The following is a 27907-nucleotide window of genomic DNA, read 5'->3' as shown; positions in this document are numbered from 1 at the left end:
AAATTGGTAGTTTATGGTGTTGCACTGCGACAGTCGCAAAAAATCCATTCGAGATGGATTTTTCTGCGACTGTGGCGTCGCAGCATGTCGCATTGCAACACCATAGACTACCATTATAAAAATTATATAATTTTAAAATTATATAATTTTATATAAAAAATTGTCGCGCGACAAATAGGGCACAACTACACTGCAACATTTGTCACGCGACAATTTTTATAATGGTAGTCTATGGTATTGCAATGCGACATGCTGCGACACCACAGTCGCAGAAAAATCCATCTCGAATTGATTTTTTGCGACTGTCGCAGCATGTCACAGTGCGACACCATAGACTACCATTATAAAAATTGTCGCGCGACAAATGTTGCAGTGTAGTTATGCCCTATCTGTCGTGCGACACATGTCGTTGTGTAGACCTAGGCTTAGGGATTTGGCCGTGCATAGGGGCAGGTCTCCAGACTGGGTCACCCTTTTTGGGCCGGGTGCTCTGTGTAGATAGGTAAGGTGTAACAGTTGTTTCCCTCCCCTATTTGTTAGGGTGACACTAAGGATAGAATCCTCCCAGTACAAACTATACCACCACTGCACGGACACCAGGACCCCTACAGAACCAAATGGTCCCCTATTCAGTACCGGACCCATATTACAATTTTTTTAAGGACCCAGTAAGACTGTTCTACTATACATTGTGAATTACTGACACCTATTCATCATTGGGTGACATAAATATTACCAGCATGAGGGTGTATCTCACAGATTAACTCTGGACTTGCCTCGTATTGATATTTTTTGCATTTTTATTGTATATCTAGTAAAAGTTACGTTTTATTATACACTCCCCCTCCACATTAGTGTAGGCATTTTTTTATTCCCTTTTGGGAGTGTACTTGGGTGACACAACAATTCCAAATGTGAACATGGGACCAACACAGACGCCTTCGGCTGCCAAGCGCACATAGAACAGGTCAGCCAGTGTCATAGGTACAAATCTGCTGACAGGTGTCCTCCTTTGCAAAACCTGATGAGTAGATGCACATTGATAAAAATAAAACCTATGTAACAAAGATGGTAGCAATTGAAAAAAACGGCACCGGTGCTACTCTCACCTTGTGAGGATTTGCTATCCTGGCATCTGACCCTATTCACTTCCTTTCTGTCATTTACAACTTAAAAAAATAAAACGGCTTTCTGTTATACATACATATATATACTTAGAAATACATATACTATGTGCCTAAAGGAAGACGTTGTGTGGAATGGCACAGCCAAACACAATTTGGAGCTCAGAGTACATGTACATGAATATGCTCGGTGCTAAGAAGCCGCCCCACGAAACGGTGAGAGGCTCTGAACTCCATCCTCGGAGGAAGGCAGGCAGATCTCCATGGGAGTTGAGGTCAGACAGAGATGTTGGCGAGAGCGGAGTTGATTTTCTCTCTTGTGGTTATGTATAAATGCCGGGGGTTTACAAATTGTCCAGCTTGGCCCTTTTCCTGGTTCGAGATAGATGCTGTGGGAATGAAAGAAACAGAATGAAGCTTAGAACGTGCAGAACACTAGAGCTTAGTGCGGATAGTAAGAATATATGGATAGCTCACCTAGGCTTCATGCACACAACTCTATTTTTGGTTGCGGGCCCATTCATTGCAATGGAGCTGCAAAAAATGCGGACAGCACACCGTGTGCTAACCGCATTTGTACTTTCCGCATGACCATCCCGTAAATAAAAAAAAAAAAAAAAAAGTTCGTTTTGGGGGAAAAGGATAGGCATTTCGACCATGGCGCCCAAAGAAAATCCGCATTTTGAAGATCCGTAAAAAATATGTACTGTCATGTGCATGATGCCTTACTGTCAGCGTTGAGCATTGCAATCCCCAGCCTCCAGAAGGCAAGACGGTCATGCTTATAATTCCACCTACAAGTATTCAGGCCTTAAAGTTATGGACACCTTTGCATACATTTTATTTTGACTGAATTTCATCTATTTGGTATTGGTTTCAATCAAAGATTCTCAACACTTTGTCTTCTGCAGCCTGCATGTGTTCATAACCATTACAGGCTGCTCACTCCCCTCTGCCAGATTAGCTATGACGACTCACTCTGTGGCGCTTGCCTCCGGTCTCCTGAACCTAGATCTCTTAAGCCAATATTTTTACAAACAAAAAAAATTTACTTTCAGCAAAAAAAGATGTCAGCTTAGAAGATCAGCTGTAAAGGAAGGACCGGCACTCGCACTGGTTTCTTTATGCAGAATTTAATTTCAGTCACTTATTCATTCATAGTGACGCGGCGTTTCAGCACTAACATGTGCTTTCATCAGACTATACAAACTAATCCTCAGGACACATCTTAAATAACAGAAAAAAGATTTTTTTCTTTTTTCTGTTATTTAAGATGTGTCCTGAGGATTAGTTTGTATAGTCTGATGAAAGCACATGTTAGTGCTGAAACGCCGCGTCACTATGAATGAATAAGTGACTGAAATTAAATTCTGCATAAAGAAACCAGTGCGAGTGCCGGTCCTTCCTTTACAGCTGTAACATTGGGATCAGGGCTGGCCTTAGGTGTTCAGGCGCCCTGTGCAAGCTAATCTCGTGGCGCCCCCCCCCCCCCCCCCACCCCCCGGTTCACCTAAACATACACAAAGAGGAAAACAATCTTTGTAACAAACAGTTTTCTTTAATTACAGATAATTTAAGTGCAAGTGCAAACAAGTACAATCATACCCAGTGTCACCCATAGCCAGTCTCCTGCCCCCCTTAATCATACCCTGTCACCTTTACCCAGTCCCCTGCCCTTCTTAATCATACCCAGTGTCACCCTTACCCGATCCCCTGCCCCCTTAATTAGACCCTGCCCCCCTTAAATTAAGGGTGACAGACACTGGGTATGATAAAGGGGCAGGGGACTGGCTTTAGTTGACACTGGGTATGATTAAGGGGGGCAGGGTCTAATTGAGGGGGCAGGAGACTGGGTAAAGTTGACAGGGTAAGATTAAGGGGGGCAGGGGACTGGCTATGGGTGACACTGGGTATGATTAAGGGCCTTAATCATACCCAGTGTCACCCATAGCCAGTCCCCGGCCCCCCTTAATCATACCCTGTCACCTTTACACAGTCCCCTGCCCTTCTTAATCACACCCAGTGTCACCCTTACCCAGTCCGTTGGCCCCCTTAATCATACCCAGTGACTGTCACGGTGTCACCCACCTTATCCAGTCCCCTGCCCCCTTAATCATACCCAGTGTCTGTCACCCTTATCCTTATCCAGTCCCCTGCCCCCAGGCCCCATTTAAAGAAAGATATTTGGTTAAAAAAAAAAATCAGAGTACCGCACATACCTGTCACATCCAGTGACGTCATCCTCAGATAACAGACCTCCCCCGTAGTGCCCATAACTATAATGCCCTCTGTATAATTATAATATATACTGGCCCCTCTATTATTATTATTATTTCCTCCTCTGTATTATTATTATTATTATTAATATTATAATGGCCCCCTCTGTAGTATTATAGTAATAATTATGCCCCCACTTCAGCCCCTCCAGCATACAGTCCCATGTAAGATACAACCTTCCCCCTGCCTTCAGCCCCTCCAGCATACAGTCCCAAGTAAGGTACATCACTCTCCTGCCTTCAGCCCCTCCAGCATACAGTCTCGTGTAAAATACATCATTCTCCGCCTTCAGCCCCTCCAACATACAGTCCTATGTAAATAATATCACACTCCCTCTCTTTGCTGTCTGCCTTCAGCCCCTCCAGCATACAGTCCCATGTAAGATACATCACACTCCTGCCTTCCAGTCCTTGCACAGTCCCATGTAAAATGCATCACTCATCCTGCCTTCAGCCCCTCCAGCATACAGTCCAATGTAAAATATATCACTCCCCCTGCCTTCAGCTTTTCCAGCATACAGTTCCATGTAAGACACATCACTTCCCTGCCTTAGCCCCTCCAGCATACAGTCCCATGTAAATAATATCACCCCAACTACCCTCTCTTCAGATCCCTCTAACATACAGTCTCCAGTACAAAGATGATTCCTTCTCCCTTCAGCCCCTGCAAAAAGCCCCCCAAGTAAAAATAACAGTCACTATTCTGCTCCACATACTTACCTGCAGACTCTGCTCCTGCTCTGTAGAATCTCCCGCACATCGTTAGGCCACGCCCCCTGTACGACGAGACTCTGCCTCTTCCCCTGACCTTATACCTCCTAGGATCAACTACATTCTACACACTACGCTCGCTCTACTGGAAGAACAGAGGGGACGGGAGCCATAGGCTCCCATGATCCTCATTTTAGTGTTTGCTGCCTGGCGCCCCCTGCAATTTTGCACCCAATCTCGGCTCAGGTCGGGCCGGCCGGCTGCTGTATCTTGTAGAGACCGACTGCAAGCTGTGTCGGCCGCCGGGCGCCCCTGTTGCCATGGCGCCCTGTGCGGCCGCACAGCTCGCACACCCCAAAGGCCGGCCCTGATTGGGATGCCTGCCCGTTGACACGTGCACCGCCGAGCAACTTCACAGAGCAGTGCCGGCCATTTCACTTTACATAGCTTAGAAGATCATTCAGGCTACACAGTGAGCCATCACACAGCTTGTCTGAGGAATTTCACTCTGAACGGGACTGAGCAGCTTGCAATGTATATGAACACATCGAGGCTGCAGAAGACAAATGGTTGAGAATTTTTAATAGAAGCCAATTTCCAAAAATATTTCTATCACATAAAAGATGCAATTCATTTGAAAATAATGATGCAAAAGTGCCCATAGTCTTTAAGTCAATTTCTGGCACCTTAGCCGATTCAACTTGGTGGATATTAGCAAGAAGAATCAGCATCTTTAGTGCTATTGGTGCTCATTGATGGGATCCTCCTTTCCAGAACTGGGAGAATGATTCTACTGACTGTTTAGTCCAAGCCATGATCTCCATGATTCCTCATGGCAACAGTGCGTTCTATAGATAAAACAAAAAAGTAATTTGATGCGAGTGCCGTAGGTCATACCGTTCCCTGCTGATAAAAGTGTGGGGCCAGCTCCAGCAGCCATGCTGACTCGACTGCAGTCACATCCCGCATGTAGTACTTGTTGGTCTGGATCACCTCACTGAATAGCACCCTACAAAGGTAAAAACAGGACCATGGATTCTTTCACATTCTAATGTTCAGGCGCCACAGCTTACAAAAATAAAATAAAAACCACTTGGAAAGAGGTTTTTTTAATCCTGCTCCCTTGGGCTTCCGGAACAGCAGGAAATCGGCCAAGTGAATAAGGCTAAGTTCACACTAAGTATTTTGGGGGATGATTTTCAGTTTTTTTCTCTGCATGCGGTTTTAGAAACCGGACCCCGGAGAAAAGAAGTGCCTTGTCCATTCTTGACGCAAAATCCACATCCAGAATTCCATTGACAATGGCCAGGAATGAAAATCCTCGCCATAACAGCACCAGATTTTTTTCAGTGCTGAAAATACTGTGTGTGAACCTAGCCTGAGGAAACATTCACATGACAGAATTTTGATGTGGACAGTAGCAAAAATGTCACTGAAAATCCGCCAGCGGCCGCGTCCTTTCTGCCTCCTAATCATCTCAATGGGAAGTAGCGCTGAGGATTGAGGAGCAGCATCTTAAAGCAGTGGCCGTGCCTATAAGCCCCCCTGCTCCACAGTCCTGAGCGATGCCTACATTGAGATGTATGGAAGGCAGAAAGGACGCGGCCGCCTGCAGGTTTTCAGCAGAACAGCACTTCGCTATCTCCGCAACTCCCATAGAAATAGAGTGGCCGAACACATTTGCAACCAGCTGCTCCATTCATTTCAGGGGGGCTCCACATGTTATTGGGCCTTCGTTCTTGTGATCGGTGGGAGTCCAAGTGGTAGGTCCCCCTACCGGCCTAATAGTTACCCCTTATCTTCAAGATTCACAAAGATAGGTGATAAATGTATGATAATGCGCTGGTCACGTATACGCATTCAATGTCTATGAGACTGCCGAAAACAGCCAAGGGCTGTACTAAAAAATAAAAAATAATAAATGCATAAAAAGAGGTTGAGCCCCCTTATTGAGGAGTCTGGTGAGGGAGAGACTGGCACACCGCTCTCACGTGGCACCAGAATATACTCAACTTCAATGTTTTCTGTCATTATAACGTTTCTATGGTTGTCTTATCGTACAGATAATAATTTTAGGCTACTTTCAAACTCGCGTTTGGTACAGATCTGCCATGGATCTGCACAGACAGATCCGTTCAGAACTGATCCGTTTGTATTATCTGTAACATACCCCAACACCAAAAGAAAGAGGCTAGCACAAATAGCAATGAATATAAACTTTATTATAGTCTCAGAAAGAGACAAAAAATCCAATAAAATGGTGAATAGAGAACAACCAGGATAAAAATGGGACACCACTAGGCACTCAACATATCAATACTGGCAGGGTCATAGAAGTCCAGCATATTATATAAGTAACCCAAACTAGGTATATGGTATATAGATCCAGCCAGGGTCATCAGAACAGTATTCAAATCAAATACAATACATAAATGAAGAGCCATAGAATAGTTACCCGAGTGGTGAACCAGAGAGCCCCGACACACGTTTCGCGTAAGCTTCTTCCCCCCTGAAGAAGCTTACGCGAAACGTGCGTCGGGGCTCTCTGGTTCACCACTCGGGTAACTATTCTATGGCTCTTCAGTAACAGTTCAATATATATTATCCATGTACTTTGCATCTTGCACACTGCACTTTATACATTTATGTATTGTATTTGATTTGAATACTGTTCTGATGACCCTGGCTGGATCTATATACCATATACCTAGTTTGGGTTACTTATATAATATGCTGGACTTCTATGACCCTGCCAGTATTGATATGTTGAGTGCCTAGTGGTGTCCCATTTTTATCCTGGTTGTTCTCTATTCACCATTGTATTGTCTCTCATTGTATTTTATTGGATATTTTGTCTCTTTCTGAGACTATAATAAAGTTTATATTCATTGCCATTTGTGCTAGCCTCTTTCTTTTGGTGTTGGACTTTGCGTGAAGGCTTAGCATGGGTACTCACGTTCGCGAGTCATTTATTATTGGTGTTTATCTGTAACATAGCCAAGAGGGATCCGTCTTGAACACCATTGAAAGTCAATAGGGGACGGATCAGTTTTCTATTGTGCCAGATTGTTTCAGTGAAAACTGATCCGTCCCCATTGACTTACACTGTGTGCCAAAACGGATCCGTTTGGCTCCGTTTTATCAGACGGACACCAAAACGCTTGTCTCCAAGGCGGAATGGAGGCAAACTGATGCATTCTGAGCGGATTCTTTTCCATTCAGAATGCATTAGGGCAAAACTGATCCATTTTGGACCGCTTGTGAGAGCCCTGAACGGATATCACAAACGGAAAGCCAAAAAGCCAGTGTGAAAGTAGCCTTAAAGTGTAAAATTCGTCAAAGAAGCCGAATTAAACTTTTTAATACTTCGCTCATCTCTAGTGATAAGCCGCACAGAGTAATAAGTAGCGGTAACCTTGGCTGAAATGTGGTGAATACGGTATACCGTACATGGTCAAACTCACCAGTTTGGAGGCTTCTCGGCATATAGAACTGATGTTGGATGTATATGTAATTCATGACCGTCTCTTAATGTCCTTAGGGGAGAGAAATAAGAAAAATGTCCAAGGGAACATATACCGTAATGTATTTCTACAAGGCAACCTGCATAACAGTGGGGGCTGAGGAACAACAGGGGGCTATTTGGGAAAGAAATACCCCTAGAAAAACAAGGTGGCACAACATTCAGGACATCCAAGAGATGAACTTCTAAGTACTAGACCTCACTTTCGTCATATGTATGCTCCTAAGGCCCTGTTCACACTAGTGTCATGAAACCCGGTTCGAATGGAGCAATTAAGCATTTTCCTGGGAACCCTGCCTTATAATAAAGTCTAACAGCTTTCCTTGCCAGTATTTTTGAGGGCAAGAAAAGTGCTGCAGATTACTCTGTCAAAGATCACCAAAAAACATTAGAGCTTGAATTGTCCTCTCTTGTCAAAGCTTTTCGACTGTTTGACAATTGCCATTGTTTATTTGAAGCTGGACGACAATCAATATGGCTGCCGTTACAGCTCCCACAGAGGCGGTGGCCTAGCCTGTAGCACTACATAACTGGAGTCTGGAAAAGCTGGGTGACAACTCATCCTGGTGGAACCCTAGAACTTACACTATAATAAACATCAAGGTTTTAGATGAAGAAAAAACAGGCATCTGTCAGCAGAGTTGTACCTATGACACCGGCTGACCTGTTACATGTGCACTTGGCAGCTGAAGGCATCTGTGTTGGTCCCATGTTCATATGTGTCCACATTGCTGAGAAACATGGTGTTTTAATATATGCAAATGAGCCTCTAGGAGCAATGGGGGCGTTGCCATTACACCTAGAGGCTCTGCTCTCTCTGCAACAAGTGTGCCCTCTGCACTTTGATAGACAGAGCCAAATGTTCTCACTGCCAGGTCCTGTCAATAAAAGTGCAGGAGGCGCAGCAGTTACAGAGAGCTGAGCTTCTAAGTGTAATGACAACGCCCCCGTTGCTCCTAGAGGCTCATTTGCATGTAATAAAACTAAATTTTTCTCATACAATATGGACACATATGAACATGGGACCAACACAGATGTCTTCAGCTGCCAAGTGCACATATAACAGGTCAACCAGTGTCATAGGTACAAAACTGCTGACAGATGCCCATTAACAGCCTCTAATTATTCTGATGCCACGGAAACAGCATGAACAAATCAATGTCGCTAAGTGATTTCTAATATTTCTCTATGATCACCTACTGGTACCCTTGACGTACATTTGTTATTAGGTCACCATGCACTTTTGAGACAGGGGTAAGTTGACCCTTCATCCGTGTGGTTTATGTGTAGATTTTATTTTTGAGTATTTTCCCTCTTGTTTTAGTATTCCCTTCCGTTTTCTTTTTTTCTCCTAGATTCAGCATTTTATGGGTGGGTTAACCCCTTCCTTAAGTTATACCCCTATTCCCTACAGCTCCCCATTGTATTTATGTTCCTACCCCCAGGCTCAAATTTTGCCCATGTTTCAGTTTCATTTTCTACCTGGAGCTGAGGGGCCTTTTTTCACCACACTAGCGTCTTACACTTGATGCATGCCGCTATGCTTTACCAGTTTCCCATAGTTATGCTCCACTACCCCTTTATTTTGTACAATGCCACTGTGCACTTGGCGCATGCGCTCTAGCTCCAACAGCTTTTTCCCATTATTTACTTCAGGCTGTTCAGGGCCTTCCGAGATATTGAATTATCTCCTTTAAATGCTGAAACCCCTTCAAGGACTAGGGGTGAGGCAGTCTATGCGTAATACGTTTTAAACGGCAGCTATTTATACAACCATGCAGCGGTCACAAAATGGGTTAATACACAACGTGGCAAAGTCAATACTGGAGCTGCTTCGCTTGGTCAATTCCCCTCTAATTACCTGTAGGCGCCTGTGGAATGAAGCTTGGCAGCATTGGCAAAGAAACCAGCGACTATACAACGTAAAATGGGATCTGGATCTCCTACAAGAGGATGGCAATAATGTGTTATGAAGTACAGTCATAATGAAGACAACAGAGGTGCAATGGTCCTGTGACTCCTGCCCGCTCACCTTCACTAGATATCTTGGGTACTTTAAACTTGCTGAGAAGCTTCTTCAGTTGTTCCCGCACAGTGACCGCTCTCATAAGCCCCTTGTAGTTGAGAAAGTGCTGCTGACACCACTGTGAGCTCTTGTTAAACTGCAAGAAACAGAAGAGATTTTTTGTAAAAATACAATAAATGTTGAAATATACAATATAGAAGACAAAATATATAATTACTGAGTCCCTAGTCCTCACATTGAACACAAGTCATGGAGGGGAAATGGAATTTTGTATTCAGCACTAGCAACAAAAAGTAATGAAACGGATTGAGGAATAATGTTAAGTTGGGAAGTAGAGTTGTAACAACACTTTGCTGGATGCAGCCCAATGGTGATCATTCATGTACTGTAAATGGGTGCAAACCCTCCTTCCTGGGCCGACCTGTAAAGCAATGCATGCTTACCTCCTTCCCAGAGGAGCTGGCTCCAGCCATCTCCAGTTTCTGCTCTGCTGGATGTAAACTTCCTGTCCGATTCCGCTCTTGCCAATCGCTGGTGACAGCGGAGCCCCTGCTCCTCTTGTGTCACGTGACTATTTCTTATGACGCAAGGGGAGCAGGTCACCGCTGTGCCCAGCAATTGGCTGTTGGGGGGCAAACAAGAAGTTTAGATCCAGGGAGCCTAGCGGAGCAGCCTAGGCCATGGAGCAAAGGAGCTGGGAGCCAGCACCAGGAAACAGATAAGTATGCTTCCCTTCGCAGGTCTGCCCAGGAAGGGTGGTTTGCCAAACCCCCTCCAAAAAGGTACACAACCTCTTTAAGCTGGTCATACACTTAAGGCAGCCAACAGCAGTTCAGCTTCTGCCAGACATTTCTGGAACCTGAGAATAAAAGAAATCCAACAGCCTGATCCTTTCATCCTTCAACATCTGCTGTCAGGATATCAAATGCACACGGGATGGTTGTCTGGTCCCGCCAAAATTGACAGCATCAGCTGACATTGGTCTATTATGTATTATCACCTTTAATTATATAGGAAATGAGGGTTAACCCACAAATTAAGGCTAATTTACCCAACCATATGCAGTTAAGGAAACACGGCCTGTGTGTCAGCTGCATCTCATGGACCAACGGTGGTGACTTATGATACAGTCAGTTTCTGACCGTCAGTCTATTATACTGTACCGACATCTTCATGTGAGTAAAAGGTGGGTGCACGTGTCAGCGCTAAACGTTCTGGATACTCACGTGATGTTGAAATATACATTGTACCTCGTCAATTAAAGGGGTTTTCCGAGATTCTGATACTGATGACCTTACCTCGGGATAGGTCATCAGTATCTGATCAGTTGGGATCCGACACCCGGGACCCCCACTGATCAGTGAAATGAGAAGACACTGGTGCTGCTGTGAGTGCCGTGGCCTTCTCTCAGCTTACAAAGCACAGCGCTGCACATTGTATAGCTGTGCTTGGTATCCAGCTCAGACCCATTCACTCACAGCAGCACCAGTGCCTTCTCATTCCGCTGATCGTTGTGGGTCCCGGGTGTTGGACCCCCACTGATCAGATACTGATGACGGTCATCAGTATCAAAATCCTGTAAAACCCCTTTAAGAAAGAAAATGGTCTCAATGAAGGAAACCGCTCTTACCTTGATAAAAGCCTCAAACACATTTAACATCGTCAGGTGGTCTCCCTCTTCCACCGCAAACTTTCGAAGTTCTCTTGTCTGGGAACAGAAGTTTAGAAGAAGTTCAGATGCAAATGCAGGGGAAAAAGATCAGCAACAAATCCCGTAAGGCTATGTTCACACTGTGGATTTTGACACCGTCCTGGTTTCTGTCACATTTTTCAAATTTAATGCCATGGACCATCTCGCGGTTTAGCACCATTAAGTGGAGCAAATGGGACACCCGCCACAGCTTCCATTTGGATAGGTTGATAGACCTTCTTGGTGCAGTCTCAGCTTTAAACCTGCGGCCACCCAAAATGGCAGTTCAGCCTCCCGCTTAAAGCAATGGGAGTCAGATTACACATGGTCACCACATTTTGATGCAGAATCTGTGGCAAAATTCCAGCGTCAAAAGACACAGTGTGAATGGGTCCTAAGAATGACATGCAAATTTGTCGCAGATTAGCCACAGGTCTCACAACAGGGTGAAATCCCCAGCAAAAATGGATTCCACTAATTTTTTGATGCATCATATGACAAGATTTGTTTAAGGGTACATTCACATGCGGCCAGCAAAACACAGATCCGCAAAATTCGATGACGTGTGCGAGATATCCACACTGCATCTATTTTTTTTTTTTGTGAAACCATTGATTTCAATGAACCGTATTGTACACCGAGAATAAGAGCACGTTCTATCTTTCTGCAAAATGGACATGCAGAAAGCACACGCAAAAAAATAACGATGCAACATGTGCATTATCCATATTTTGCAGATCCACATTTTGAGAATTGTAAAATACATACAGTCTTACGAATGTACCCTAATCCCCATCCACGTAGTTTGCTCTTACACCTTCGGTGCACTTACCGCTTGAGCTTTCTGGTTTGGAGGAACAACAAAGACATTCTGAATCTGCATCATTGCTGCAATGCTTAAAATTTCAGCCGAACATCCAAAATTACCTGCGTGATGAGAAGACAACGCATCCAACTTTAGACTGATAACTCGAGCAACCTGCCACGTACACAAGTAAGATATGTGGACACAAGTCTACACAAATCATGCAAGACTGGGAGCCTACTGGAAGGATGCCTAAAGGAAAGGCACATTATTCTGGCACCTACTTCTCCAAGCCGGCACCCTAACCAGTAATGTAGGGATATAAGAAATATTTGTCTGGATACTGGATGTGCAATGGTCCTGTGCCATCTCATGTGAAAAGCCAACTGCCTAGACAATCCATATTCAGTCAAATAGCCACCTAAAACTTACCAGACTCCAGCAGCATCTTGGCGAACATTGGGTTAAGTGGAAACTCTGCCATTCTTACGCCAAGTGGCTCAGTCAAACGACAGTGCTTGTCCAAGCCTACAAAAGAGGGAAAGTTCAATCCTTTCCGGAGATTTGAAACATTGGGTAATCTACAGAGCAACGCCAATACTCCGGCAATATCAGGGCCATAGAGGTGCTAGATTATTGGACACCGTACACGGTTTCCCCGCATTCGCCTGATGGCATCTGCTCTTCCTTTATCTACAGCTGCTTTCCCATGGCCGCGTGCGGTCCTACATAATGCGGTCCGTGTGACACCAATGGCTTATGTGAGCTGAACTCACTGCATCATAGTGATCTTCAAGACCAAGTGCGGGACTTATGTCCCAGAATGCAGGACATAGACTGGCAGTCGGGATGGAACTCACAGCATCACAGATCACTAAGGTGCAGTCAGTTCGTCTCATGTGAGCAGTGGTCGGCCCGGGGAATGTAGACGTCACACGGACCACATGTCACGGACCACAGTGGCCAAGTGAAAGCAGCCTAAAAGGCAGAGTAATCCCTTGAATGGGCTCTATCAGGCGATATACCATATACAGCAATGAATAACTCACAAAACTGAGCAGACTTTAACCAGGAAGCATGTTTTAGTAATAATGGTATCCTTTGTAATACATGACAATTACGTAGATTACCTCCCCACCAGAGCATTCCTCACTCCCTGGATGCATCTCCCGAGTTGCATGAAATCTCTCAAGATATGGTCTTACCCCAGCGCCTCATAAAACACAATGAAGCTAAGCTCATCTGGTCAATAAAATTATTTTGGCTTCATGTTTTTTGTTTCTACTGATTACATAAGCATTTAATCGGGTTGTACAGGGACCAACTTGAGCACTAGTTAAAGGGGTTGTCCCATCACAGACAATGGGGGCATATCGCTAGGATATGGTGCACCTATATCGAGAACGGAGCCCTGAAAGTTTTGGAAGGCGCACTGTGCATGTGCAGCCATCCTCCATTCATTTTCTATGGGGGTCACCGAAAATAGCTGAGAGCTGGCTTGGCTATTTCTGTCAGGCCCATAGAAGTGAATGGGAGCAGTGGCCGGTCATTCATTTCTCTGGGGAGCGCGCTTGGTGGTGGCCGGACCGGAGTCCTCCAGCCACCACCTTGCGGCGCTCCTTTCTCTATATAGGTGCGGGTCCCAGTGGTGGCACCTGCACTTATAAGACGATGGGGGCATATCCTAGCGATATCCCCATCATGACTGTGATGAGACAACCCCTTTAATATAATAGCAGAAAACCAACCAGCATAGCAAAAGTGAGAACCATCAGAACACTGGTTGGATCAGGGAAAATAACTCAGTCTATGGCAAGAAATAATTACAGACCAAGTCAAACTGTAGCCATTACTGACAACAATACGCAGGACACGTGTTCAGTATGACAGTCAGACGAGACAAGACGATCCTCACCTCCGAGCGCATACAGCAGCTCCAAGGCCTGAACCATGGACTGTGCTGGGGGCGGCTGGAAAAAGTAAAAGCAGAGGTAATGAACACAACATCTACCTAATCACAAGCTTTTGGCATTAGATAGAAAGTTACAGTACAATATAGATAAAATGTTGTTAGAGGTGTGGCTTTAGCGGCTCCCATGGCTTGTGATATTTAACCCCTTCAGGACCCCGACACCTTACGGATCAGGCCGTTTTTTGGAAATTTGAAATGTGTCACTTTATGTGGTAATAACTTTGAAACGCTTTTACTTATCCAGGCCATTCTGAGACACATTGTACTTCATGATAGTTGTAAATGTCAGTCTATATTTTTCATTTTTATAAAAAAAATAAAAAATAAAAAAAAAAATACCAGATTAACAAAAAAAAATTTGAAAAATTTGCAACTTTCCAAATTTCAGATAGTGATACATCATATAATAGTCATTACTTTAATTACTTTACATTTCCCATATGTCTACTTCATGTTTGGATCATTTTGGGAATGCCATTTTATTTTTTGGGGACGTTAGAAGGCTTAGAAGCAAATCTTGAAATTTTTCAGAAAATTTCCAAAAGCCACTTTTTAAGGACCAGTTCAGGTCTGAAGTCACTTTGTGCCCCATTTTAGAAACTACACCCCTCAAGGTATTCAAAACTGATTTTTACAAACGTTGTTCCACAAGAATTAAAAGGAAAATGTAGATTCAGAATTTCACTTTATTGGCAGATTTTCCATTTTAATCCATTTTTTTCCAGTGACAAAGCAAGGGTTAACAGCCAAACAAAACTCAATATTTATTACCCCGATTCTGTAGTTTACAGAAACACCCCATATGTGGTTGTAAACTTCTGTACGGGCACAGGGCAGGGCGCAGAAGGAAAGGATTGCCATACGGTTTTTGGAAGGCAGATTTTGCTGGACTGGTTTTTTGACACCATGTCACCATGTCTACTCTGGTGCACCCCTAGAGTAGAAACTACAAAAAAATTACAGGTAGCAGTTTTGTTTAGGGTACATATGATTTTTGGTTTCTCTATATTACACTTTATGTGAGGCAAGGTAACAAAAAAAAGACTGTATTTTTCGCCCATAAGACGCACCTAGGTTTTTGAGGAGGAAAATAAGAAAAAAAATATTTTGAAACAAAAGGCTTTTTTTTTAACTAATGGTGGTCTGTGGATGGCACTGTTACGGGGGCATCTGTGGATGGCACTGTTACGGGGGCATCTGTGGATGACATGACACTGCTATGGGGGGGGGGGGGGGGGGGAATCTGTGGATGACACATATATAGCATCTTTTGCTATGTGTCATCCACAGATTCTCCCCCCCCCCCATAACAGTGTCCCTGTGTAGTGAATGACTCCCAAAACAAGGGGCTGGGGGCAGGCATCTGGTGCTGTAATGGCAGCGGGGCCCAGTGCAGTCACTGTATTCTATTACACCGGGCCCCGTTCACTGTAGTAATCATATCTAACATTGCCTACACGTTAAAGTATAGAAATCCTCAAATCCAGCATGTAGCACTTACTAAACTCCCGTAGCAGGTAGGAGGCCGGGCGGCGGCAGAGTAACTCAATACGTCACGCGCCTGCTCCTCCCACTTTATGAATGAAGCAAGCAGCGCGTGACGTAGTGAGTGACGTTACGCTGCCCGGCCTCCTGCCTGCTACGGGAGTTAAGTAAGTGCTACATGATGGATGGGGAATCTGTGGATGACACATAGCAAAAGATGCTATATAAGGTTCTTACGGATGCGGCGATACCTAATATGTATACTTTTTTTTAATTTAAGTTTTACACAATATCATTTTTGAAACAAAAATAAATAAATCATGTTTTAGTGTGTTTACACACTTTTTTGACACCGTTTATATTTTTTATGGTATTCACCTGAGGGGTTAGATCATGTAGTATTTTTTTTTAGAGCAAGTTGTTACAGACGTGGATATACTCAATATGTCTACTTTTTTACATTTTACACTAAAAGCATTTTTGAAAAAAAAAAAAAAAAAAAAAAACATGTTTTAGTGTCTCCATAGTCTGAGAGCCATATTTATTTATTTTTTTAGCGATTTTCTTAGGTAGGGGCTGATTTTTTTGTGGGAAGAGGTGACGGTTAGATTGGTACTATTTTGGGGGGCATACACCTTTTTGATTGCTTGGTGTTGCACTTTTAGTGATGTAAGGTGACTAAAAAATGTTTTTTTTAGCAGTTTTTATTAAATTTTTTGGACGGTGTTCACCAGAGGGGTTAGGTCATGTGGACCTGAGGGTTCCTTAAGGGGTTAAAGGGGATCTCTCACCAGCGACCTCTCTATCTGTTAGCTTAGTCACGTAGCTGTGGTTCTCCTGATTAAAACCCTGTTTTTCTTTGGTTGATCTGAGGCTCTGTTCTTGAGTTATGATAATGTTTCCTAATATGGAAATTTGGGCATTGGTGCAATGCGGGTGTCACCATTGCTCTTGTTGCACCTAAGCTCTGTTCATTTCTGTGGCCAGCTCTTTCCTTGCCGTTTTGACTGGCCCCGTCAATCATAGATCTCTCACTGCTCCTCTTTGATTGGGCAGCATGTATACAGAATGTGGGATACAAGGTTTGGGAGATGAGCCAGATAAGTAGGAGAAAGAGGCATCTCTCTGTAATAAGATATATTATAAAGTTTCTAATCTTTGCTTATACTATTGATTGATGGGAAAAACTTAAATACCATCAAGATAATTAACATCTAACTATGCCTATTACCTTATCATTCCAGGCATGTTGTCCCTGATGGTACCATTTACCTGGTCGTGTGTTTCATACTTGCATCTTTATTCCCTGCTTCACTCTATGCTAATGACCGCTTTCAAGTCAAGTCACTGCACCAAAATCCTTCCTCCTTCCCCTTGATTGATATTTCAGAACAATGGCAACATCATCCCCCCACATCTCCACGTCATGTGCAGACACAGTCTGTCTCCTCCAGGGTACCTGCGCAGTGAAGCAAACCTACCAGGCACGCATTGTCCCCACTACCTGGCACATGCGCAGTGAAGCACTGAAGACGTACATTCACCTTCACTGTGCAGGTGCCCTGGAAGAAGCAGACTGTGCCAGCACGAGATGTGGAGGGTGATGAGCGGATGAGGTTGGCACTGCTCTGAAACATAAATTAAGGGGCAGGAGCTAGGATTTGGGCACGGCAAGTTTGACTCTGAGAATACAAACGCAGGCTTCCTTGACAACAGCACCATCGAGGACAACAATCTTGTAAAAGTAAGGTAACGTCCATAGTTAAAATGTCAAATATCTTGCTGACAGGTTCCCTTTAAATGATAGTTACTCTTTGAAGGGGATGACTCCCTTCAGAGGCCTTTTGGCCTGACCCCCTCACATCCTCAGACCTGCAGAGAGAAGCATACTTACCTGTTCCCAACTGCGGGGCTCAGGTTTGCAGGATTCATGTGTGAAGCTGCAGCCAATTAATGACTGCAGAAGTGACGTGTCCACTATGCGTCACTTTAATGGGTCATATGATGCACGGAGAATGTGTCACCGCTGCAGTCAGTCATTGACTGCATGTTGACAAGCAGCACCAAGTGCGTGACAGCTGAGGACCAAAGAAGCGAGAACCCTGCAGCAGATAAATGCTTTGCTCTGCAGGTCCTATGACATTGTAGGGTCTGACTTAAAGGCCCTCAAAAGTGGATCACCCCTTTAAAGTAAAAGCATGAGAAGCATTATGTGACCAGGGTGCCCACTGTATACACCCCCAGACCAAAGAATGGTAAGGGTGGTACACCACTTTTAAAAATGAGAAGAGGTCTGTGAAAAAAACGTGTCCGTCAGCAGCTCCCCTCTCGACGGTGCTGCCACGGTGTCCGAGAAGGAAGAACCGTGGCAGTCTGTTAATTTGGCATTATCATAGGCTGATCAAATTAGTCATCTTTTATAATAAGAAATCATTTAACTGTCTCGTCACTCACCGACAAGAAGTGGAAGCGCAGGACATTGTCAATCCCTAGGGCCTTCAGCTGAAGGATGACCGGCGCCAGGTTACTTCTCTGCATCTCTGGGACCGTGGAAGGAGGAAGCTTTTGGAAATCCTCCTCTAGGAATAAGAAAGAGAGAGGCATAAGTGTAATCCCATGCAGTGTTTTGGCTCGTACAGATGAAGGTGTTACTAATCCATCTTAAAGCGGTTGTCCCACTGATATTCTATGTTTTTCAAACCAGCACCTGAATATGAACAATTTTGTAATTGCACGTAATTAAAAATGTAGTATAGCTACTGAGTTATTCACTAAAATGTATCTGTATAGCGCCACCTGCTGTTTGCTCTTTTTCTAATTTCTTTGTCCTGCTCACTGAGATGAAAGCACATGCTCAGTTCTATCCTTCAACTGCCACTAGCTGCAGAATACAGGACACTTCCTCTGAGAAAGGACACACTCCCTAAGCTGCCAGCTTGAAATATAAGAGAGCAATTGGAGCAATGAAGGGTACACCGCTGGTTTCAGCTTTGTTCAAACGAGGCTGTTATGTACTAAACTATGTACGATTTCATTTTTTTAAATTAATAATCGAATAATCCCTTGAAGGACATGGTCACACAGTGGATGTTTTACTAGGATATTGGCTCGATTTCCACATTGAAATGAGCTTAAAAATCCCTCAATATTAGGCTCCTATTAGCCTGCAGATGGATTTCACGGCAGTGCCTCGGATTGCTGCTGGGGGTTCCACAGCAAGATGTGTTTCTACTGTATGAACATGCCCTAAAACAGTGACAGCTAACCTCCGCCACTCTAGCTCTGGTGAAACTAGGACTCCTAGCATGCTCCATTCATTTCTATGGAGATCTTAGAACAGCCAATGCATCTTGGGAGTTGTAGTTTTACCACAGCTGGAGTGCTGCAGGTAAGCCATCAGACCTAAAAGAATGATCTCACGTGTATCCATGATGTTAAAGGGGTTGTCAGTTATTTTTTTATTCTTTGTATGTTTCTAACTAATCAAATGTAACAGCTTTACCATGCACTTACTGCATCTGTAGTTGCTCCTTTCTCAGATATGTATTTTTTTTATTGAATATTTTTTTTAAGTCACTCAGTGCATTCTACTTCCTGTCCCGACTAAGCACAGCAAACAGCTTCACTTGACTCTCTGTCAAACTATTCACTCTGACCAGAGAGGGAAAGGGGGATGAGTGACTCAATTATAGCGTCACACATTACACTGATCAATGCAATGCTGTTCGGTTGACATCTTTATGAAGGGCTATCAAGAGAAAAACAGAGCTGTCATTCCAATTCTACATCTACTATTACACTGGCAGAAATCATCTTTCCATCGCAGCAAAAATAAATTGAAAATGGATTATCTATATAGGAGTTTTATCTCTGTGTTGACGGCTACAGAAGGACAATGCTTTGCATTTCATATAGTACTGCCAAAATGAAAACAGAAAAAAAAAAAAAAAAATCCTAAAAAAAAATAAATGGTCTTCCATGAATATCGATTTAAAAACAATTACCCCGGGGGGCGGAGCTAGCGCCGGACGGAGAGGGCAGCTTAGTTCACTGCTCTCCTAAGAGGATCGTTATAACGCTAGCTTACATCAGCACTTTCGGGCGAGAATGGTCAAGATCGGCAACCCGAAACAGGGTGACCACTCTACTTCCTCTAAAGGCCAAGTTCCGCCTGGAGAAATGGAGAAATTCCTTAAAAAGGCAGCCGCAACGGTCGCGCTGAAGGAAACAAAGATGGCGCCGACACTATCATCTAAAGCACAGAAGCGCGCCCAGGTCCTCTCGGAGGGGGAAAGCGAGGCGGAGGACTCTCTGGAAGCCTGCTCTGACCTTCCCCTCACCAGAAAGTATCTGGATCGAGCCCTGAGCAGGGTTATGGAACCCATACTCACAGAGATCTCGGCATTCAGACAGGAGGTGAGACACATAGGTGACCGGGTTGAGGCCTTGGAGTCGCGCCAGACAGCGTCCCTAAACCATCATACCGCAGTGTCAGACGCCTTACGCCGATGTTCTACCTACCTGAATGGGCTTCACAATGCGGTCGAAGACCAGGAAAATAGAGGGCGCCGCAATAACTTGAGGTTTCGCGGGATCCCCGAAACAGTACTGCCGGGAGACATACCAGCAACGGTCATAGCAATCTGCGGTTCACTGCTGGGCCCTGAATTCCCACAAGAAGTAATTATTGAGCGGGCTCACAGGGCCCTCCGTCCGAAACCCAAACCTTCTGATCCGCCCAGGGACGTCATTTGTAAGTTCCTGAATTTTCAGATCAAGGCAGCCATCTTAGAAGCAGCTCGCAACAATAAAAACCTTTCCTATGAGGACTGCAAGCTTGAAATCTACCAAGACCTGGCCCCTGATACTTTGAAGAAACGCAGGGCACTGAAGCCTCTGACCGACTGGCTTAGGTCCAATAAAGTCCTGTACCGCTGGTCTTACCCGTTTGGACTCTCGTTTGCCTTTGCGGGGAAAAGAATATTCATCTCATCCTTCACGGATCTACATGCTACCTACGACACTTTGAATATTGACCCCTTGCCAATTGAGAACTGGGAGCTTTATCAAGACCTGAGTGACCTTCCAGAACTTCCTAAAATACTTCCTTTTGAGGTCTTGCGGACCCCGAAGACCTCCAGATCGAGGAAAAGAGGCCTGCAGTTCACCCCTAGAAGCCAATCACGAGACCATCAGCCCAATCTTCAGTAATTTCCATCTACATGATTGGTTCTATTGTCTTGCCGTTTTCTTCTTTTTCTCTGAGCAGGTTATCGTCCCCCTTGTCTGCTAATATGTTGTTGCTTGTTATGACGTGGAAATGTATATTCCTGCTTCTTTGTTCAGATTGATCCTTTCTCCCTGATAATACATTGGCTCTACTTGAGGCGTTATACAACCTCTCTCATGGTCTAAAGACCACACTTCCCCCTCATGTATGTAGCATATACACATATGCTTTGTTCTTCTTTGTTCATTGTTTTATGTTCTGTTCTCTATTCTCATCCCATTCTTTCCCCAAGGTATAAGTCACTCCTGTTTGTTACACGCAATCCTTGCTGCATCTGGGACCTATTTGTACACCTGGAGATGAGCATACACGGTATCCCCCTGCTTTCTTGGAGGAGACACCATCGGCTTAAAGGTAACTCTATTCTCACTCCACCTTATGGCTGACCTACACATTGCTTCCTATAATGTCAAGGGCTTCCACTTCCCTTCCAAAAGGAGTCAGGTCTTTGCCATTCTAAGGAAAGCCAAGGCTGAGGTGGTGTTCCTCCAAGAGACACATTATCGCTTTAACCGTTACCCCAACATGCAATTTTCTTTTTACTCTGATTGGTATCATTGTGGGGGTAATTCGTCTGCTTCATGTGGGGTTAGCATAGGGTTTCATAAAAAGATCCCATTTAAACTAATTGACCAAATTCTTGACCCAGAGGGAAGGTATATGCTAATCAAGGGCTCCATTGGCTAACAAGTATACACATTTATTAACATATATGGCCCCAATTCCAACCAGTCACAGTGGATAGCCAACATAGTCTCAATTGTCAGCCCCTTTAAAGAAGGAATAGTGATAATGGGAGGAGACTTAAACATTGCCCTAGTCCCACAGCTCCTCACATAAGTCGTCCCACTCAGGCAAATCCCTGAAATTCATCAGAAAAAAAACTCTGGGATCTCCACTTGGTTGACTCCTGGCGTTCCTTTCACCCCGATACCCTTGACTACACCTTTTATTCGTCAGTCCATGGTACGTATCACCGGCTGGACTACCTTTTTATTTCTAAGGAACATCTCCACCTATGTAGTTCGGCATCGATTGGTTCCATTCATTTGTCAGACCACTCTCCCATATTTGTCAAGTTGCTAGCCCCTGCAAAAAACCCTACTTGTTTTAACTGGCGTTTAAACGAGACCTTATTAGGCTCCCAAGACTCGGTAGATCAAATCTCCAAACATCTAACAGATTATTTCTCTCTGAATGAAAGTACGGACATCTCTTCTAACACACTTTGGGACGCCCATAAACCGGTTATTAGGGGTCAATTTATCAAGATTGGGTCCTATAAAAAGAAATTGCAAGAGAAAGCCATAGACGAAGTCCTCAAAAAAATACAGGATCTTGAATCTTGCCATAAATCATTCTCCACTGATTCCCAGTTAAAGGAACTTTCTGAATATAGGGCGAAACTCAAATCTTTGCTTTCTTCTAAAGCAGCCAAATACTTCATGAGCATGCAACACAAGTTCTTTGCTCATGGCGATAAGGCTTCTAAATTCTTGATGAGTAGAGTCAGGGGAAGGAGGGCCTCTAATTATATTCACCAGCTATCCTCAACTGGTGGTAAACCGATCTTCTCTATCTCGCAGATCGCTGCACATTTCCGAGACTTCTATAATAACCTTTATAACCTTACCTCCCCTGGGTCTACTGATGAGAGAATGTCAGCCATAAGGGATTTCTTAGACTCATCCAAAGTGCCACATCTCTCCCCGGACCAGAAGCTACAACTGGAGGCTCCGTTCTCCATTTCGGAACTCAGGAATGCTATGCTTCAAATGCCGTCAGGGAAGAGCCCTGTCCCTGATGGCTTCCCACTCTCATATTATAAAACATTTCAGGAACTCCTCCCCCATCTTTTGAAGGTTTGTAACCAGTCCCTGATGGGTTGTCCTCTTTCCAGAGATATGACTATAGCGCACATTTCCCTAATACCAAAGGAGGGAAAAGACCATAAACAATGCTCCAACTATAGGCCCATATCCCTCCTAAACATAGACCTCAAACTCCTGGCAAAGATGTTAGCCAACAGGCTGGCTGTTCTTCTTCCCCTCCTCATACATGGAGATCAGGTTGGCTTCGTCCGAGCCAGGGAAGGTAAGGACAACACTTCTAGAGTGATCAATGTCCTTTGCCATGCCAAAAAGCTCTCTTCCCCTTTGCTTCTCCTTAGTACCGACGCGGAGAAAGCTTTTGATAGGGTAATTGGCATTACCTAGAGCAGACTATGCTGAAGTTCGGCCTTCCTGATCCTTTTGTAAAGGCGACTTTTTCCATGTATGGGCAGGCGTCAGCCAGGGTACAAGTCAATGGAAGTCTATCCGCCCCCTTCCCGATAAGCAATGGGACGAGACAGGGATGCCCCTTATCACCTCTCCTATTTATCTTGGCACTAGAACCCCTTCTTGCAACTATAAGGTGCGATGAGGAGATTTCAGGTCTATGTTTGGGAGGCAGGGAACAGAAAGTGGCAGCTTTCGCGGACAATGTCCTTGTGATGACAATTAACCCCCGAACCTCCTTACCACGCATCCAAACTCACCTAAACAGTTTCAGCCTAGCTTCAGACTTTAAAATTAACGCAGGTAAATCTCTGGTCCTCTGCAGGGGAATACCCCAATCTACAAAGAATTAGTTGATGGTGGATTCACCCTTTAACTGGTCTACGCCTACTCTCACATACTTAGGGGTCAAACTTAGTCCCAACATACAGGACCTCTTTGCTCTAAACTATATCCCCCTTAGGGAATCCATTTTTGAGGCCATAGACAAACTAGCGCAATCCAACCCAACCCTTTCTTGGTTCGGTCGTAAGAATCTCCTTACGTCGCTAATCCTTCCACGACTTACCTATCTACAACAGGTATTACCTATACCGGTTCCCAAACAATACTACGAGCAAATTTCCAAAAAATGTAGATAATTTATCTGGAGTAATAAAAAGGCGAGACTGTCGTTCTCTCTGTTAACTAGGCCTAGACAGGCAGGTGGGATTGGATTGCCAAACCCTGAAATCTATGGTAGGGCTATCCTCCTTACCCGAGCGGTTGCCTGGTTGCGACCCTCCTCGAAGTCACCCATAGTGGACATTGAAGTGGATATCCTTAAGACATCCCCCAGGGCTCTCCTGCTAGGCTCCCAAATGGTTTTTCCGGGACAATTCTCGGATTATCCAATAATAAAAGCCACACTAGAAGCCTGGAAATGGCTTTCGTCCTCACACTGCTCTATCCCCTTTCCCTCCCCCCTCTTGACGGTTACAGATGTTGTCGATACGGCCCCTCCTCCCATAAGATCCGCGACCTCGCAAGGGCTTAGGTCCTCATTACTACCCATAAACGTTTTGGCACTCTCCTCGGGAGTGTGGATGGACCACCAAACGACGAACACTCTCCTAAACCCTCATCCATGCGACATCTTTACTATTGTATATCTTAGAGCATATTTGAAACAGCACATAAATATAGGAGACCTGTGCCGCCCCTTGGTTTGGTTCGAGTCGATTATCTCCATCCATTCTACCCCTAGGAAACTTATATCACTGATTTATAGTAAACTTCGCTCACCCCCCATGCTGGCCAAGCCATCATTTGTAAGTAGTTGGGAAAGGGATCTTAATATAGTAATCCCGTTCGACTGTCTACCTGGTCTCCTGTGTTCTCCCCATGGGGCTTCCCGCTGCGTACGAATTCAGGAAAATAATTACAAGATCCTCACTAGATGGTACAACACGCCTGATAAGACATCTCTTTACTCTGAATCAGCGTCTGACGTTTGCTGGAGGTGCCATGGGGAGAAAAAGGTACTTTTTTCCACATATGGTGGTCCTGCCCTCCCATTTATAAATGGTGGAAGGAGATCTTTTCTTACGCAAATAGGATCTGTGAGACCTCCTTCTTGATCTCTCCACAGCTGGCTCTCCTGTCCCTCCCTTCGTCGGTTCATACTGCTAAACCGCCATATGTATTTATCCAAATGCTAATAGCCGCGCGCCTTTTGCTTCCCAAGCACTGGCTACACTCTCATATACCATCCTTGGAAGACTGGATCCAAAAAATGGATCAAATACACAGGTTCGAAGAACTTTCCTCATGGGAAATGCGATCCCATACCACCTTTCTCAAGAAGTGGCTTCCTTGGTCGGTATTCAGAAACCCCCAGAAGTAAACCATGTACCTAGCCAATGACACTAAGCCCCTTGTTTCAAGGGAACAACCCCTACTTTAATTGTCCACTCTTTGGATAGCCTCCCACCCTGGTGGCTCTTGGGGATGGGATCTTGCCCTGAGAACCATTCGGCCTTCCATAAAACTAAGACCTTTTCCCTCTTCGATACGGTACTCGGTCTAGGGCAGGCATGTCCAAACTGCGGCCCTCCAGCTGTTCCAAAACTACAACTCCCAGCATGCCTGGATAGCTAACAGCTATTAGGGCATGCTGGGAGTTGTAGTTTTGCAACAGCTGGAGGGCCGCAGTTTGGACATGCCTGGTCTAGGGTTATGCCTTTCCTAATGCCAGGAAGTGTATTGCCCTCCACCCTAAGATATATTTTATGATATGTAGTTCAAGCCTGCTCATATACCTTTCTCTCCTCATATCACATTTCACCTGACTTTACCTGACTATGTTATGCTCTAGGTTCAAGATAAGATTGCGTGACATGAATCTATGTTGTGCCGCTAGATAAAATGCAATGTACTCTCTATTGATTTGAACCAGGCCTGCGTGCCTTACCTTGGTACCCTGTTACCCCCTGTTATTATTGTTGGAAAAACCAATAAAATACAAATTAAAAAAAAATTAAAAAAAAAATAAAAAAAAAAAATTACCCCTTTCTGACGGAAGCATCCCTTTTAATTACATGTGATCTCGGACTGATGCCTAAAGGGGTTGTGTAGATTTTTCTGGATAGATCATCAGCATCTGATCAGCTGTTTAAGAAGGCCTTCTCGCTTTTTCCCGCAGGCCCAGTGAAGTCATGACTACTATTACTACCCTGGGTGCAGCTAAGCCTCATTCACTTCCATGGGGCTTAGTCACGCCCGGGCCAGTGATACTAGTCGTGACATCACTGGGCCTGCAGGAAAAAGCGAGAAGGCCGCGGCTCTACTGCCAGTGCAACTGTCTTCTTAAACAGCTGATCGGCTGGGGACCCAGGTGTCGGACCCCTGCCTATCAAATACTGATGATAGGATGATCAGTAAGAAAGAGCAACAGAACCCAAGTCGTGGAGCTGTGTAGAAATCTCCACTTGCACAGTTTAGCAGCCCTAGGGATTATGACTACTGCATTAATGTAGATAATTTGAATTAGCGCTCCCTTTTTCTCAGCATATTCCTCGACTTACATTATAACAACTTCCTGAATTTAACAGTAAAAAGCTGAGTCACAAAGAATACGCCCCTGAGATGCACTCAAATAGTGTCGTAACAGGGTGCAAAACCTGTGCCATCATCAAGGTCATGATGGGTTGAAATCCAGCTGTCACGAGCGGGGTACAGTAATCAGCAGATCATCGACAACAGGAGGTATAATTGGGAGAGTCACATTTCCTCATACATAAACCTCAGCAACACAGATGTCTTCAGCGGCCAAGTGCACATGTAACAGGTCATCCAGTAGTTTCATAGGTACAAAACTGCTGACAGATACCCTTTAATGATTTGTTCGGTTTTAGCCTATATTGTATGTGTTCTTTTTCCATAGTTTGATATAACTTGTCCATTTTTCATCAGTGTTAAATCTATTTTTTTTTTTTAAATGTAACAATTTTTTGTTATTTTTGTCATACTGATGAAATAAGGACGTGAAAGACAAAACAAATCGACGCATGCCCCATGCAAACATGGAATAAATTCACTTATTGATTTCTCTGGGCCAAAAACGGTAGCAATACATAGCCATCAGAACAGTGGTCCCCAATCAGTGGCTTGGGAGCCAGATATGGTTTGCAACCCCCAGATGGATGGCTCGCCATAGGAACTGACAGTTTTGGCCATACGCACTGGTTACAATACATCTGTTCTGACAATATCGCAGACATATGCTAACCCTGGACAGGTAGAACACCAGTAGGACACGTTTCACACACCACAATATCTGCAAATCCATGATTTCCATGTTTAATATATGTGGCCTGTTCCCGACCACCACCTGGCTGGGACTACGCAGGTGCTCACTGTTGCAGTACCTCCCATTGCAGTGCACAGGAGCTACTGAATAAGCATAGCAAGCTAGGCTGTTTCCAGACGGCTGGTGTCCAGGACCGTGTCTCATCTCGCCGTTACTAAGGCAAGATGAGACAACCCCTTTAATTGTGGCTCACCAGGTACGGAACGTTGGGAACCTCTGCATTAGAACATGCTGTGTACTTAAGACGATATAAAAAAAATATAAAAAAGCAAGAAAAAAAAATAAGGAACATTAAAACCATTTTAATGTATTGTCACCATTTACTAATTATTACAGATCTGTAATACAGAAGTGTGAACGAGCCCATACTTACAAACCCTGAAACGCTTTTAAGATATCCTATTACAGTGGTCAGACCTGAGAGGACCTACAAAGGGTTCCTGTTGCTCTAGAGGACTAAACATGGCTTTGCTTTACACAAACAGAACTTTTTTTGTAATACTTCACTGTATCTGCAGTAGCGCTGCAGGAGTAATGAATACTTGAGGACAGGGTGGATAAAAATCAATGATTTTTTTTATTGATTTTTTTTAATCTGATTTATTTTTATTTAAATTGGATTTTTTTTTATATAAAATGCTTTTTGAGGAAAATATATTACCATCCAAAGGTTATTCCATCATGAAATAAAGATTCGTTTTAAAATTATGTAGAATAAGGCTGTACAGTGATCCCTCGAGATACAATGGCCTCAGGATACAATATTTTCAACATACAATGGTCTTTTCTGACCCATCGTAAGTTGAAACCAGACTCCACATACAATGTCTCAGACTCAGACCCAACAAATCTGGTCCACTTCTCTGGTAAATAGCT

At 44.2% G+C, this 27907-nt stretch overlaps 1 protein-coding gene across 2 annotated transcripts in view; it reads right to left on the bottom strand.

The window, feature by feature from the left end:
* Nucleotides 1-320: 320 nt before the first annotated feature.
* The window catches only part of DHX35 (DEAH-box helicase 35), a 47436-nt gene continuing 19849 nt past the window's right edge, over nucleotides 321-27907 (bottom strand). Inside the window, exons 13-22 of one of the 2 annotated variants that reach the window (XM_044297830.1) lie at nucleotides 18067-18191; nucleotides 14071-14125; nucleotides 12588-12683; nucleotides 12183-12277; nucleotides 11291-11368; nucleotides 9667-9796; nucleotides 9496-9577; nucleotides 7576-7647; nucleotides 5009-5120; nucleotides 321-1513 (exon numbers count right to left, since the gene is read on the bottom strand). In XM_044297830.1, the coding sequence (XP_044153765.1) occupies nucleotides 1469-1513; nucleotides 5009-5120; nucleotides 7576-7647; nucleotides 9496-9577; nucleotides 9667-9796; nucleotides 11291-11368; nucleotides 12183-12277; nucleotides 12588-12683; nucleotides 14071-14125; nucleotides 18067-18191 (890 nt within the window). In that variant the 3' untranslated portion in view covers nucleotides 321-1468. The remainder of the gene's footprint in view (nucleotides 1514-5008; nucleotides 5121-7575; nucleotides 7648-9495; nucleotides 9578-9666; nucleotides 9797-11290; nucleotides 11369-12182; nucleotides 12278-12587; nucleotides 12684-14070; nucleotides 14126-18066; nucleotides 18192-27907) is intronic. The other variant, XM_044297831.1, reaches the window with a different exon arrangement.

This window comes from Bufo gargarizans, chromosome 6 (assembly GCF_014858855.1).
Source record: "Bufo gargarizans isolate SCDJY-AF-19 chromosome 6, ASM1485885v1, whole genome shotgun sequence".
Taxonomy (NCBI): domain Eukaryota; kingdom Metazoa; phylum Chordata; class Amphibia; order Anura; family Bufonidae; genus Bufo; species Bufo gargarizans.
This window is presented reverse-complemented; position numbering and strand designations above follow the sequence as displayed.